Source organism: Aspergillus ochraceoroseus (assembly GCF_002846915.1).
Source record: "Aspergillus ochraceoroseus IBT 24754 chromosome Unknown P175scaffold_3, whole genome shotgun sequence".
Lineage (NCBI taxonomy): Eukaryota > Fungi > Ascomycota > Eurotiomycetes > Eurotiales > Aspergillaceae > Aspergillus > Aspergillus ochraceoroseus.
Genome location: NW_024468478.1, coordinates 340,755 through 355,936, shown reverse-complemented (window position 1 = coordinate 355,936; position 15,182 = coordinate 340,755). Strand labels below are relative to the sequence as shown.

Below are 15,182 nucleotides of genomic sequence, written 5' to 3'. Positions count from 1 at the left end.
AAACAGAAAGAGGATCAAAAGAAGAAGAAGAAGAAGAAGAAGAAAAGTTGAGACTTTTTATGTTCGCTGGTGACCGTGGGACATCGCTAAGACCTGCTTTTAGGGAATGTGAGTTTCCCCTAAGTACAGGTCGAGGAGAGATGGTCGTGATCCCACTCCACCACGAGAATCTCCGGGTTTCATGAACAATCAATCCGCTTCGGTGAGACCGAATGGATCATTAATTACTAGGTAGGCACTGTCGAGGATCCCGCTGTCGAAATGTCCAACTTCTTTCACGAAGGATCGTGTTTTATCGCTGGGATGACATCATAGGGCTAGTGAAGTACGGAGTACACCAAGTTTACATTGATATCTTACAACTATAGTTACACCTTCTATGATGAATCCCCCCCCAGAATAAGCTCTCGCAGGATCGCATCCGCCTTGGGAGCCTCTACACGACCCTTCTCCCCCATGCGCATCATCTGTCCCACGAACCACCCGAGCTTACCGAGTTGGTTCTTGCGTCGGATCTGCTCAACCATCTGTGGGTTCTGGCGGATGGCTTCCTCCGCCAGAGCGATATATTCCTGTCGTGAAAGCGGCCGGAGGAGGAGATTTTCCTCCTCTAGAAGCTGGAGAACGGGTCGTTGGTCCCCCTCAAACACCATCGCGAGTACCTGCTTGGCGGTTGCTCCAGTGATGCGCTTCCGCTGAAGTTGGTCGATGATCGTCGCGAGGGACCGCGCTGTGACTCGTTCTGTATCCCACGCCAAGTCCCCTTTAGTCAAGAGTCCCCCCAGCTCGTGGAGAACCCAGTTTCCAGCCACACGGCCGACAGCATCTCGAGCCCTGGCATCGAGATCCTGCTGCAGATCGCGCAAGACGTCCACAACATCTTGGTAGTACTCAAGTCGCGCGCCATCCTCCAATTCAACTAGTGGCTTCGCATCTTCGAGCGGAAGGCTATATTCGGAGCCCATCAACATGTCGAGGAGCGCGTCGGGGGATGTTGGGAGGGTACCGGCTAGCTGCGACACGAGATCGTCACCGATGAGCAGGGGCGGGATATCTGGATCTGGCATATATCTATAATCCACTTCTCCTTCTTTCCCGCGAAGCTTCCTTGTTTCTGTACTGCCAATCGTCCAACCTCGTGTCTCACCTTCCACGGCTCCTCCGCTTTCTAGAACGGCAATCTGCCGGTTCTTCTCGGCAATAATGGCATCTTCCACTGCCTTGAAGCTGCTCAGATTCTTGATTTCGGTGCGCTGGCCCAGTCCTTGAACATCTCCGTAATGATGGGCACCGGACTCGTCACCACGAAGCCGGATTGAGACGTTGATGTCGGCTCGGAGGCCTCCTAGTTCCATTCCGGTAGTGACCGCGTTGCAAGACTGGAGAATTGACTGAACTTTACGGACGAATGCAGCGGCGGTGGCAGGAGTGTGGATTTGCGGCATGGTAATGATCTCAATGAGTGGGTGAGAAACGCGGTTGAAATCGAGGAGCTGGGTGGAGGGAGGGTATTCCTGAGATTTGGCCGTGTCCTGTTCAAGTTGGATCTGCTTGATACCGATGCGAACGTGTTTTCCATCTTCGGGCGCAATACCATCGTGACTGAATAGGTCCACGAACCCATTTCTTGCAAAGGGCTCTGTTGCGAATAAAATAAAATGATTAGCCGGCGCTAGTACATCAGGAAAGACCGACAATACCGTAATATTGGGTTATTTGATAACCAGCCGGTTGGTCTTGGTAGAAATAGTGTTTCCGATCAAAACGGCTGACTGGTTGGATGTCGCAATTGAGAGCGATCGCAGCGCGCAAAGCCGGGAGGAGGGTGGCTGTTTGAAATTCCTAAACCCGCCATCTATCAGCAACTGAGTTGTCCTCCCCAACACCCTTACTTTCGGGTCAACGTCTCCCTAACTAACCGGCTGACTACCCGGGAAGGCCAGGTCGAATAGAGCGACATTCGAATTGGGAAGGTCGGAGGATGAGGTTGGAGCTTCTGTTTCATGATGTGGACCAGGTCAGACAGAGAGCCAGTCATAGATGGAACACTTCTCACGCACTAGAAAATAATTTGGCTTGGGTATTGAGCTGAGCATGAATTTCCACCCCCACGGTAAGCTCCCACTTTTGCCGGGATGCCTCTTCCTGTTCTCGTCTCTCACGCTTGTGAGCTCTCACGGCCTTTGCGTCCTGTTTGAGTTGTTTTCGGAGAGGGACACGATCTTGTGAGTCGATGGCAGCGGTTTGCAGAGGGCGAATTGCTCGAGAGGGGGTGGACGAGGGTGAGTTTTTGGGAATAACTGCTGGGAATTGGAGAGACTCATGGTGCAGACATCGCGGACAGACAAGGGCACGGAAGGTTGCGCGGGGGCAAGTGCGCAGACATGGTCGGAGCATGTGGAGAGAATCGACTACTCTCTGGTGGTTGATTGCCGAGATAATATGACGAGCAAGGAGGAATTGAATGTTGTGAGGGTGAGAAGATACCGTATGATACTGGGATGGGGTGGGATGGTATGGTATGGTAATTGCTCACCGCTGCTTCATATTCGTGTTTAATCTGGTCTACAGAGTAAGAAAGTATGAAACTTATATGAAAATGCCATTGAGTGGATGTTATGCACTTTGTACAATCTAGATGACTCCGTACTCTGCATACATACTGTGTAGATTTTCATCCTGATGGGTTGGACGAATCCTACCCCTCCTTGACCTTCATCCTCACTCTTTTGAGGTGATGTTTGAGGTCCGTCTCAGTTTGACTCTTATTTTCTTTATTTAACAAGTGATTGCCTCATCTCTGTTCTTTTTTGGATTCCTTCTCGTCCCAATTCAGTCTTGTCTATACATACCATATCCCTATACTCATCGCTATTGTTTACGAACTCGAGCAATTGCCGCTTCTTGTCCTACATTCTTTGCATCGTCGTCACTCAAGCATTCCAACTGTCCCTTCCTCCTCCTCCTCCTTGACATGCCCCGATTGTTGCGCTCTCCTGCGTCCATTTTGATTCTACATGTTTCCTTCTCTTCGACACCCCCGGGGTTTGTGGCCTGAAAACTTCAAACACGCTGTGGATTGGTCTGATACTCTTTTATCCTTCTGATCACAATGCCGCTCTACTCCTCTACTAGCCGCTCCAAGAAGCCAAAGAAAGATGTCACCAAGAGAGCATCCGCATCGTCGACGGTCTCAACGACTTCGAAGGGTTCCAAAAACCCCGCAGAGAAACATAAGAAAGATAGCCCCCGGAGTCAACCGTCGTCCCTCCGAGAGTCTGGCGCCTCTGGGGTTAATTCCAAGGCACAACCACCTCCACCTCCACCTCCTCTGGGTAAGGTAAAGGGTCACGACGTCAACCCTCCAAATGTGTTTGAGTATCTCGATTCAGATTCCGATCCCGATTCCGACTCCGACTCCGACTCCGAGTTCACATCGTCAGATGAAGATGAGTTGAGCTGTCCATCAATTCCTCCCACCTCTCAATCGAAGACTGGAAATCCTGCGGCCAGTCGCAAACATATCCCAGCGACCCAACCTGGCGTTGGCCGTAGTCGAACGTCGTCGGTTAGATCCAAGGATTCTGCTGGTTTTACCCATCCACCTGGCGCATTTGATGCGTCCCCTCTCCCGGCGACGCTACAACTTGCCAGACAGAATGGATCGCATCGAAGGCCTTCTTCTACCGATGGAACACAGAGTGTGACTGGATCTCTGAACGACGGTACCCTCCCCCCGGAGCATCGCAACCTGGAACTGGTTCCAGAAGATTATTATTCTAGAAATCCTACCACTTTACACAGACCATCTTTCCCACCATCGCCTCCACAGAGCCCAGAGGAGGACCTCCACCGGTCCGGCCGAAAGATTAGGCGTACCACCAAGTCGTCCCGCCTGCCCACGGGCTATGGACTTCTAGCGTGGCGTCTGAGCGAGCCGGCGGAGGGCAAAGAGCCACGTCTACCTCCGCTCTACCGTCGTTTTGACGACGTGAACCACCGTGTTCTCTTGTACCTCCAGGATGAAATCTCCCAGCTGGAAGAAGAGCTCCGAGTCTTGGATGATTACGATGAAATGCAGAGGAGGGCCAACGCTGAACAAGAGGGGGCCAAGTTAGTACCCGCCTCGCGGCGTATGGACGTGCAAGCCCAGGTCTACTCCTCTTTGCATTATAGACGGGAGGAGGTAATGGGTGCACTAATTCAAAAAACTGAACAATACAGTAAGAGACGTTCTTGGAAACAGAAGCACAATGGTGCATTCAAAAACTAATAAGGAGTGCCTTAAATTAGACCATGCCCTAGGTGCATACAGTAAAGTGCTCCAAACCCTCCCCCGTGCCACTGCCGCGGACACGGAAATCTACCGCGCCTGGATGAAAGAGAACAACCCTATTGCTGTAAACGAAATGCGTTTCCTCGACCACGCAAAGGACCTAGTGTCCCTCACTCCACAAGCAGCCACCGTCTCTAATATAACTTCCCCCGTCTACACCGCCATCATCATCGCCTCTGCGGCAATCATTCTCCCCCTGCTAGCCTTTGGGATGATCTCCGAGTTCACGGGCCGCATTCTCGTCGCCGCCGTGGTCGGTGGTGCATCTGCCGCCGTCGCAGCCCACTACTCGACGGGAGCTGAACACCTCGTTAAATCGCAGGATGGCTGGCGATGTGCCCTGGTGTACGTTCACTTCCACCTTCTCCCCCCCCCCCCCCCCCTGGTTCTACATGCCATGGACACAGCTAACATCGTGACAGATATTTCGGCTTCATGACCATAGCCGCGATATGTATTTGATTCACCTACTATTCTGATTTGATCTAAGCGACACCACGTACTATACCCACCTGGCCTGTGCCTATCACTACCGAGGGCTAATGGAACCTTGGACGACGTAACGAATCTTCTTCTATGGGACGGCGTATTCATGACTCATTGATTCATCGACTGGCTGATTGATAATATATTAACTTCCGCTACAGGACTCTGTATGTTTTTGTTGTAGGTTTCGGGGAAATGCGCCAGGAGGGGAATTGACAGGAGGCAGGAAGGGCCTTTGATTATAGCACCAACTACTCCGTACTCCGTGCTGCGCGGTAGTAGCCATATAGTGATTCGAATTTTTTTTTCTTATTCCGATTTATCTTTCTGTATTGGTTTTATTTATTTGTGGCTGTATTATACAAGGAATATGTATGTAGTTCCAATGCCAGTGGCTACTACTACTACTACTACTACACTACTTTTATCATTATTATTACCATCTCTACAGAACATACAAAAAAAAAAAAAAAAAGAAACCAAGACCTAGACTTACAGATATAATGGCATTTCTAACGGATGCAACTGAAGAAACGGGGTTGGTTCGCGCGCGCGTTATCAACAGAAGAAAAAGGGGGGACGAGGCCAGACAACCAAACCAAATCAAATCCATCCATCCATCCATCCGTCCATCCTTTGACAATACTAAGATAGTAAGCAAGCAAGCAAGCAAGCAAGCAAGCAAGCAAGAAAAAAAAAAAAGAAAAGAAAAGAAGAAGACGACCACGAAAAAGAAAGAAAGGAATAAAAAAGGGAAAAACCAGGCCAGACCAGTCTTTGAGAAAATCAAATCGAATCGAATCCGCGCCAATTGCTGAAAATGCTCGGAAATGGTCAGGGGAATACCGATTAAAAGATAGAAGAAGAAGAAGAAGAAGAAAGAGGGAGAGGAAGGTCAGCTGTCTGTTGCTGCTTACACGTCAACCAAGAGAATAGGAATATAATAATCGGAGAGAGAGAGAAAAAAAAAAAAGAAGCATAGTAAAATAGTAATAATACTTGGTCAAGGTGGAAAGACATGAGTGAGAACTGAAAGTGTTCCGACCTGGGGTTAATTCTTTTCCATCTCGAGTGGGTGCAATAGCCCAGGTACGACCAGAATGGAAAGAAAAGCTCGGAAAATAGCAAAAATAGTGCAATAAAGAGACCCGTAATATCAGTAAACCGTTACCTAAACTTCATCCCTTCTTTATTTCTGCAAAAAAAAAAAAAAAAAAAAAAAAAAAGACCAATGTTGATAAAATGGAAAGACAAAAAAAGGTGAGACCTTAATGGAACAAACTGGTTCATGTAGGTAATGGAGTACCGTTCTGCTTGTTTCCAGGGGTGACACTCCGGTCTTGAGAGCTGCGGAGGTCAATAGGAGGCTGTGGCGTTGACGAGGAGCTCTGTGTCGCTGCGGCGAGCTGGGCCTTGTTTCGATCCATGAGTACAGCTTGCTCGGCAGCGCTCCTGGCATAAGTCATAGCTGCAGCAGAGTTGGAATACGTGTTTGCGGCTTGATTAGGGGGATAGTTCGCGTAGGTAGGCGGCTGCTGATGCGCCTGCGCGGGCTGCATGAATCGCTGTTGTGGGTTAGATCCCGGTGTCATATAGGAGGACGGCCGGGATGTTACGTAGGCCGGTTGCTTTTGGGGGGAAGTGCTGCGCCCCGGTCCGTAAGGTGCGGCGGCGTTGTATGGTGCTGGTTGTCCAGGACGTGGGGTGTATGGTTGCGGAGACGCTTGAGCAGGTGGTGGACCTGGCTGTGCCGTATAGGGGTTGTAGCCATTCGGCCCTGGTCGCTGGAATTGTGGAACTGGATTGCCCTGGTTATACTGTGGGGTGGGTTGTGCGTATCCGGGGAAGTACCCAGGTCGCTGAGAAGGTGTGGTCGGAGGTCGGGCCCCTGCGTAGGGCTGTGGGTTACCCGGTGTATATGGCCCAGAAGTCGAGGGTTGTCTTGATTGATAGTAGGGCTGTGGCTGTGGCTGTGGGGCTTGGAAGTTCCCTTGAGATTGAATTCGAACATTAGCGTTGTATGCACGTTGGTTGTACTGTGCCTGGTAATTACCGGGACGTGAAGGCGTCGAAGTTCTATTTGCCACTGGAGTTGCTGCCGCCGCCGCCGCCCGTTCTTGTTGAATTGAGTAATCATCCTTTTCCATGCTGCCATGGTAATCTGGAGTTTCGATCAGGATCCTCTGGCTGATGTTGAGCTCGGCCAATTGGTCCCCATTTAGTTTCGCAACGGCAAATGGAGGTAGTTTTGAAACCATGAGGGACAAACTGGATTTTAGGGTATCATAAACCGCTATTTCCGCTTCAGACGGTTGGTCTGAAGGTGCTTGGGAAGGCTGCGAATCCTTAGGTTCAGCACTTCTGTTACCTGGACTTGAAAGCTCGAGATTGCGAATTTTCTGATAGGAGCTGAGAGTTTCTAGAAGATCTGAGATGTCTGCCAATAGTTCGTTTGTTTCCTGGGAAGTTTCATCCGCTTGTTCTTCCTGATCCTTTTTCGCTGTCTTGGTTGAGATGGATGCATCCACGAAGTCTTCTGGATTAAATGACTTGACCATCTCTTCCAACGTACTTTCGTCAAGGTCACCGATACTTCCTGGTTTGACGATTTGTGCCTCCTCAGATATTTCCTGATCGGATATTGATAGCAACGTATTTAGACGTTTTTCTCCCCGTTTGCTCCACCACACTAGGTTCTTGGAATCGGCTTGTACAACGGCCCCAGAGCTATCAAAGGAAGGAGCAAATGAAGAATATACGCCCTGTAAGACGGCAGAATCTTCATCAGTCCACAAAATAGGATCTTCAAGAAGCTTTTCATCTGCTGGCTGCTGCGATGAATGTTGCTTTTGTCGGCGACCCCAGTAAGAAGGAGAGGAAGAAACTCCCCCATACTGCAGCCAAGTGCCGGAAGGAAGCTGCGCAAAGGCATAATTATTGCGGTCCCCAAGGAAGGCTTTATAGTTTGTAACCACTTCAAAGGGGTCAATCCAGCTGACCTGAGCAGCACGAGAGGAAGATCGGGGGCGGCGTGGCGGTTCTAGTTGAGGCAGGGTTGCTCGAGGCGTAAAGACCTCGCCGAAAGTTCTCTTAGGTTCTTTAGGTTTTTTCTCATCCTCGTAGGGAACGACCTTTGTGGTTGTAATACCGTTTGGCAAGCCAACTTCACGCAGGGGTGTCTGTACTTCGACATACTTTCTCGCTCCTGGGTCATCAGAAGACAGTGGAACCTTGACGGATTTCTGCAGACTTGAGTAAAGTTGCTTCGGATTGGCAGGGTTGCCGAACAATGTTAGGACTAGACCATCGTTCCGAACCTCTACAGTTGACGCGGGCTTTGAGGAAGTTTCTGTATCATCTTCCGATGTTTCCGCCTTGACATTGGACGGGCTCACGTAGGCTTGACGAACGAGACTGTTGAGCAGCTTTTTGAACGCTGCAATGCGATTGACCGTTTCCGTCACAGGCGTACTATCGGTGTGAGTTCCACTGGCTTGAGCTTTGTTCCTTTCGATCACAGCTGTCGACGCCTTCTCGATATCGCCCAAAAATTCGGAAAGAGTGCTGTAACGATCCGACGCGACTCGCGCTTGTATGCTCGCCCCTTCATCCTTATCTCCAGACACTTTCGCACGTTTTGAGCGGGGTTTCACGGGCGATGAAGGTAATGGGCAGGAGAGAAGATGAAGCTCGGTGTCATTTCTGGTCATGGTTAGCCATTACCCACGAATCATTGGTGTTGGCGAGATCAGTAGGGGGGTTCGTACTTGCTTAATATCTCAACAAGGTTACGCAGGGTTTCCTGCAATTTGACCTTCTCCTCTACTTGTGGTGTAGCTGTGTTGGTGTCTTGGGATAACTTGTCATCATGACTTGATACACGTTTTCGCTTGCCAGGCGTCGCCAACACGGATGGATCAGGAGTGGCCGTGTAGCGTTCGCCGTTTGTGGCCGGCATCGAAGCTGGTCCGCCTTCGTCTGCGCTCATGGCTTCGGAGTCGCGCCGTTGCTGCAGTTTTGTCTTTGACGCGAGAACCAAGGGCCTTCTCGTTCTTCAAAGGGGACCAAGCTAGAAGCACCTGGAATTAACAGGACGCGACCGTGCGCTTGTGATTGGGGAATAAATTATTAGAAGATGGCGAGAAACCCGGACGAATAAAAGAATCTAAGCCGGCAAAGTCAGAATTTGGTGATCGAGGGTTGCTTGACCTCCGAAGCGGATGCGCCAATAGTGACAAGGCCCAGTCGAGAGAATTGGAGCGCAAGCAGGGAGGATAAATTCACAAAGGAGAGAACCACCGCCACAACGACAGGAAATTGACCATGTGCAAAGGACAATCCACTGCAGGAGACAATCCAGTCACGACAAAGTGAAATAAAGTCGAAACCACGTACTGATGGCTGGGTGGGAGGACAAGCAAAGAGGGAGACCCGATCCTCTCTTTCTGTTCCTCACCCGCGCCATCCAAAAGCGCAACCCGTGACGATCAGTCACGTGCCGCTGGTTTTTATTCGAGTGGCCGAAAGTATATGATGAACGACAACTCCGGGTACCTGAACAACATCTTTAAAATTCAAAACACCACCGATTCTTCTAACGTGAGCTGGGTCCCGGTGATTCTATTCATGGATGTCATCGGCCTGGAATCATGCCCCCAGTCGCTTAATGGTGTCTTCCCTGAGAGCGGCGCATCTGAGCAGCCGTTCGTTCCGCAAGGTAGTTCTTCAACACCGCTGCCCTGTCCTAGTTTGGATTGGACTAATGGAATTCTTTCGCCTAGGGATGCTCATATAGTACCTTCTTTCGTCTTATCTACCCAAGGACCCAGGATTCACCCGCTAATGCCTTTCTCAATGCGTCAACCTCGACCGAATATAATAAAGCGCTTCAGAGCAGCCAGAATGAGGATTCTTCAACCTCCGAGTTTTGGAGCACGCCACGGCTCCAACCCCGGCTGAATCAACCATCCTCTCCCTCAGTAAACCTCTCAGATACTAGGCACCTTGATTCCTTACCCGATCAAGCAGACAATCATACACAACAGCCGGCTTTACCTGATCTTGCTCAAGAGCTACTGGATAAGAGTCGGCAACCTCAACTTCCGCAGTCCAATACTTCCTCCCCAGTTTCTAGAACAGGCAAGCCCAAGAGATCGTCGTATTATGAGCCGAGCCCTTCCGAATTCTTGATCGATACCCTCCAAAATCTTGTCCTATCTTCGAATGATCCGGATGCCCGCAACTGGACTTGCTCAGGGCAGAGTTTCAAAGAACCGATCATGGATCCCCTATCTATGAAACAGCGGTTCAAGTTTAAAAGGTCGCATAGAGTATCTTTGCAAGAGATAATCGCGGATTACATACAATATGTGGACCCTGTGCTTCAGAAATGGGGGGAAACCGCCATATTCAAACGCCCTCGTGCAGCATCAGAGCTTGAATATGCGTTGCAAAGTATGCTTCGTGACGATTATATCAAATACTTGTCCTCGCGACAGTATGAGCTCACTGATGTGATGGCGTGGGCATGGGTCCTCAAAAGCCATACTGCGTACGAGGCGATTCTTCGGGTTTTCCTTCTCGAGGCCAAAAACCCCAAACCTCAGAGAGTTCCCCCCTTTATAACACTTATGCTTCTACGGCAGAAGTTGGATTTGAAAACTTTTCGTTTACTCCTAATTTATTCTTTGCACCTTATTAGTGGGCAACCGGTTTCGAAGCTAGGTGCTTCTCTTGATGGAGTAGTGGATGATATGACGTTGAATAATCCAAAAGAGACTTGCAATCAGGAAAAGGCGAAGATCTCGGTTAATCCTAATATGTGTGCAACCTATATTGTCCGCCTACTACACCATTCTCGACAGCTATGGCCAGAAGCTCAACTGTCCATTGCTAAAGCATTCGCTTTTTATTTGAATACGCTTGAAGCCCAGAGGAGCAGTTCGACAACAGACCGGGTTGATCAACTTATGGCTCAAAAGTGTAACACGTGTCTCAAATTACTCTCTTTACCCTGCAAAACAACACCATTTTTGTCTGTCTCCATTCAGCAGCAAGCACAATTTGAGCTGCTAAAGGCTATGGCACAGCACCATCCTGTACTGCCCGTTACAAGACGAGGATACCAGGGTCTGATCGCAATCCAAATAGCTCATAAAAAGACGGTGGAGGAGCGACAATCCGCCGAATTAAAAGCTTCCTCATGGCCACCATGGAAGGAGGACAAGCTTGGCATCGACTCCCAGAGAGGTGTGGATGGCATGAAAAGCCGCGCCATGCGCGTTATGTCCCAGATGAGGGAAGCAGGATATCCACATTCTCGCTGGGAAGAGGTCTCGGGGATTCTAGCTGGCTGGGATACAGATCATAGCCCAACAATTCAAACTAGGACTTTGGTGCGTCGCCCAGAAACTTTGCGCGGGACTTCAGGAGATGCAAATCATCATGCAATCTGGGAAGCTCGTCTTCGCTCTACGAGGACAGTACGGGAGGCCTGGGCGTGTTTTTCGGCCTACGAAGCCCATGGAACTCCCCCTCGTAGCACTATTTACGCTGCAATGGCCGAAAAACTTATTTTCCGACAGAAGGCAATAAAAGCTCAAGCGGATCATACCAGTCTTGCGCTGGCAGGTGATGGCCTTGAGGTTTCTCCTGAACCTGCTTCCGCGCGTGATTGGATTTATACTCCCACAGAGCCACCCACGCTCGATGGGCTTGTGAAGAAAATGCTTTCGCAAGGGCTTAAGCCAGGAGGTAGGTTTCTGGCATTGCTTTTGGAGAATGCGCCAAGCCTCCGCGTTGGTCTGGACTACCTTAATTGCAGCAACCTAGCCACGGAACAGGTCAGAGCCTTATGCAGTGTTTTTAGCACATCAGATTCTGATGTGGAACATCAGAATGCTCTTGACGACGTGCCAGATTATCTTTTTTCGGCTTTCATCCATTTCTTATGCAAGTTTGCTGTTGTTCGGCAGGCGTCCATGTCACAGAGTGGCGTTAATACTGCGGATCTCTTCCCTATAATTACGGGCACTTGGTCACGGATTCAGCCAAGTACTACCGTGTCATCTCTATACATTGGAAAATCATTAACATGGAGGAAGCCTCGGGATCCAAGATTCCTATCATATGCTATTCAATTGCTGCAAAAGCGAAATCCTCAAGAACCACACGGATGGATTCAGTTATTATCGGCTCTGCGCCGTAGGCGTGTCCTCGGTTCCTCTCCTGAGGCTATTGATAGAAATATCCAGGTGATTCTTGCTTGGCATGAAATCTTGGAAACAATGAAGTGGCTGAAAGAAGGCAATATTGAAGTGGGGTTTGAAGGTTTCCACATTTATTGCAGTAGCTTTTCAGGCGCAGTAACTGCAGGAGTGAAGAATCCAAATGCTGTGGAGGAGGGGTTGAACATTGTGGATAAAGCCGTGCACGAAAAGCTACTTCACTTCGATTTTGCTTCGCCCGAATTTGAGGGTATGGTACAAACTGGTTTAAGTGTTCTGAAGAACCAGTTTGATCGGCTTGTCCTCCTGGATCCAAAGACGGATTCTTTATTTGAGCCCATCAAAACTTCGCTCGAAGATGGGACGGATTCCCAAGTTATATTGCCAACTTTGGCGCGTGTCCCCTCTCCTGCAGTCCTCCATGCGTTCGTCAGATCTCTTGGGTTAGCCGAGGACTCCGATGGTTTGTTGAGTCTTCTTCGATGGATGAGCCAGCACGCATTGATTCTTAAGGAAGCTTCTGATGAATATCTAAATGGCAGTCGAATGATGCGACGCACCGTTGTTGCCACCCGCCTCTTTCTTGAGGGGTACTGGGGGAAAGAGTACCAAGAACCATCAGGGTATGAACACGGATTTCCATCTCAGGTTACCCTGGATGACTCCAATCCGACATTCTCAGATCCAGCCCTGCAAGAAGCATATGCCATCGTCACATCGACCGAAGTCTGGGGTCCATGGCCTAGCGATGAAGAAGTCTGGGAGTATGTAACTCATGGGTCACAGTAGCCTGCTGTGCGGCATTCCTTTTTTTTTTTTTTTTTTTTCCCCTCTTCAACTGTGTATATATATATATATGAAGATAAATTTTTGTAACATAGATCAAATCCACCACAATAAATCATGATACCCTTAGCCTTTTCTCGAAGCACCCGCTTATATTCGGCCCAAGTTGGAGAAATATGTACACATAGTTAGTCGAGAGATTGTTCCCCGCACCCAGCAAGCCAGGTCCGCTTTCCCCACAGCGTATCTCCCAACGTCACAACCTCTGCTTGTGCTTCCTTTCTTCCACACCCTCTCACCCTGGTTTTGTCCCAAACCGTGTCAATTAAATTGGGCCGCATCCGTCGCCTCCGACTTTTATCATGCCTCCTCGTCTTCCACTTCTTGTACCCTCACTCCGAACGCCTGTCACCGTTTCTCTGCGCGTGAAGGTCTCCGGAGCGCAATTTAGTACTGCCGCCGACGATGCAGTGATTCAAACACAGCACGTCCCTGCTCCCGGATCTGGGAGTATCAGAGTTCTTTTACTGAATCGACCAAATGCTCGCAATGCCTTATCCAGGAACCTGCTGGGGACATTGTCGCAGCACATCCGGTCGATCGCGGCCGAAGGAGGCCATGGACCGACCAGGGCCCTGGTCATTGGTAGCAACGCGGACTCTGCCTTCTGTGCGGGCGCAGATTTGAAGGAAAGATTAGATATGACCAAGGAGGAGTGCGTTTTTACCAACTTCACATATAACTCTCCGGCCCTTCCCTTTTATTTTTCAGGGATTTAACATGGATGGATAAAAAATGGGTTGCTAATGGGTACTATCTATAATTGTAACAGAACCGCCCAATTCTTGTCCCAGCTAAGAGGTACCTTCAGCCAACTTGCCTCACTGCCCATCCCTACGATCTCTGCCGTCTCATCTATAGCCCTTGGAGGCGGGCTCGAGCTTGCCCTGTGCACGCATCTACGAGTCTTTGGCTCAAATAGTGTTGTCGCCCTCCCGGAGACCAGACTCGCGATTATCCCTGGAGCAGGTGGCACCTACCGTCTTCCGGCGGTGATCGGCGTAAACCGCGCCCGTGACCTCATCCTCACTGGACGACGTGTATCGGGACCTGAATCCTATTTTATGGGGCTTTGCGATAGACTGGTCGAGATACTCCCGGAGGAAGAGAAGAAGGAGGGGGCTGCGCGTGAGAAGGTATTGCGGGAGAGTATCAAGCTTGCTCTGGATATCTGTGAGGGTGGACCTATTGCCATCAAGCAGGCGCTGAAGGCAGTCAATGAGTTCCAGAGAGGCGAAGGGGCGGAAAACGAGGCGTATGACGGAGTGATTGAGACGGAAGACAGGTTTGAGGCTCTTCGGGCATTTTCAGAGAAGCGGAAGCCTGCTTTCCGGGGGCGATGAGAAGTCCCGCTTTCTACTATTTGTGCGGAGTGGCGATCCGAAGGGCATCTGTGGAAATCGGTGACTCAGTATAATATCAAATATTGAGTCATTTGCCATTTAGGATTTCGTTAAGGATGACCAAAATGTTCAGTGATTATTTGGAGACTTTCTCACGACCTTGCCCTTCAGTTTGTTACCTTCCTAGGCAGAAAAAGGTATTCAATGGTAGGTCCAAGTAGGTGCTGTATAGATCGTAATCGTGGCCACTATTTACGACCGAGCCAGACAATAACAGGCCACACAATAGGATTTGTGATTGTCAATCGGGCAACCCTTAGTTCAATCGGGGAATTTCCCAAGGTTCGACTTCAGGTTGAGTCCAATAACTGGTGCCTACGCGAGGCAATGAACCCTGGATTTGCCCTGGACTGTGTAGGTTCGAGTGGGTTCTGTGGACCTTTGTTCCACGTGTAGGGCTGAGATCTACTATTTCAAGACCGCAAAATGTTGACGACTTGTCATTTCTGACCCCATGCATGTTGGTGGAATTACATACAGGTTCTTCAGGGGCAGCCACAGGGCATAGACAGGAATGGGGGATTAACACAGCCTCGCATTCTGCAGAAATACTCTGTCCGGTATGTCATCATTTGTCAAACAAATCGTTATATGCTGAGGATATTATAGTGAACAGTCAACGTACTTTTCAAAGCAGCTAAGTTTTGTCCCTGTTATTTGTCAACAGTGCAACACACTTCGTGTAACTAACTATGTATTGTATCGGGCGCCACAGCCTTGTTAGGAGGCTTATTGTCTTCGCTTTCACTGGATGTCCACAAAGGGATCCCGTAAACCCAGGGGCTACGCATTGCTAGTGAATACTTCTCAAGGTTCGATCGCCCGTCACTCGTCAAATATTCCGGAGGGCCAGGATACTGTAACCGGGCAATTAGGAGGTTGACA

The 15,182-nt window shown here is 49.6% G+C and overlaps 6 protein-coding genes across 6 annotated transcripts; 4 read left to right on the top strand and 2 right to left on the bottom strand.

Moving 5' to 3' along the window:
• Nucleotides 1-377: 377 nt before the first annotated feature.
• On the bottom strand, nt 378-2,397 carry P175DRAFT_0492083 (glutamyl-tRNA(Gln) amidotransferase subunit PET112; the record flags this gene model as incomplete). The annotated part of the gene is made up of 4 exons (XM_040895872.1): nt 378-1,639; nt 1,701-1,842; nt 1,920-1,996; nt 2,061-2,397. The coding sequence occupies 4 exons, from the start codon at nt 2,395-2,397 to the stop codon at nt 378-380; spliced, it is 1,818 nt and encodes a 605-aa protein (XP_040752801.1).
• Nucleotides 2,398-3,112: 715 nt separating this feature from the next.
• Nucleotides 3,113-5,185, top strand: P175DRAFT_0522698 (uncharacterized protein; the record flags this gene model as incomplete). The annotated part of the gene is made up of 3 exons (XM_040899275.1): nt 3,113-4,193; nt 4,225-4,681; nt 4,759-5,185. The coding sequence occupies 3 exons, from the start codon at nt 3,113-3,115 to the stop codon at nt 4,796-4,798; spliced, it is 1,578 nt and encodes a 525-aa protein (XP_040752800.1). The 3' UTR covers nt 4,799-5,185.
• Nucleotides 5,186-6,009: 824 nt separating this feature from the next.
• On the bottom strand, nt 6,010-9,238 carry P175DRAFT_0515551 (uncharacterized protein). The gene is made up of 2 exons (XM_040898865.1): nt 8,590-9,238; nt 6,010-8,524 (listed from the first exon to the last, which is right to left on the bottom strand). The coding sequence occupies exons 1-2, from the start codon at nt 8,808-8,810 to the stop codon at nt 6,109-6,111; spliced, it is 2,637 nt and encodes an 878-aa protein (XP_040752799.1). The 5' UTR covers nt 8,811-9,238; the 3' UTR covers nt 6,010-6,108.
• Nucleotides 9,239-9,377: 139 nt separating this feature from the next.
• On the top strand, nt 9,378-12,916 carry P175DRAFT_0500307 (uncharacterized protein). The gene is made up of 2 exons (XM_040896929.1): nt 9,378-9,539; nt 9,604-12,916. Exons 1-2 carry the CDS (start codon nt 9,489-9,491, stop codon nt 12,835-12,837), a joined length of 3,285 nt encoding a protein of 1,094 aa, XP_040752798.1. The 5' UTR covers nt 9,378-9,488; the 3' UTR covers nt 12,838-12,916.
• Nucleotides 12,917-13,160: 244 nt separating this feature from the next.
• P175DRAFT_0500306 (putative mitochondrial methylglutaconyl-CoA hydratase (Auh)) lies at nt 13,161-14,516 on the top strand. Its single transcript, XM_040896928.1, has 2 exons — nt 13,161-13,549; nt 13,667-14,516. Exons 1-2 carry the CDS (start codon nt 13,197-13,199, stop codon nt 14,235-14,237), a joined length of 924 nt encoding a protein of 307 aa, XP_040752797.1. The 5' UTR covers nt 13,161-13,196; the 3' UTR covers nt 14,238-14,516.
• Nucleotides 14,363-15,180, top strand: P175DRAFT_0530900 (uncharacterized protein; the record flags this gene model as incomplete). The annotated part of the gene is made up of 5 exons (XM_040899824.1): nt 14,363-14,444; nt 14,527-14,651; nt 14,778-14,857; nt 14,907-14,949; nt 15,022-15,180. The coding sequence occupies 5 exons, from the start codon at nt 14,363-14,365 to the stop codon at nt 15,178-15,180; spliced, it is 489 nt and encodes a 162-aa protein (XP_040752796.1).
• Between the last annotated feature and the right edge of the window lie 2 nt (nt 15,181-15,182).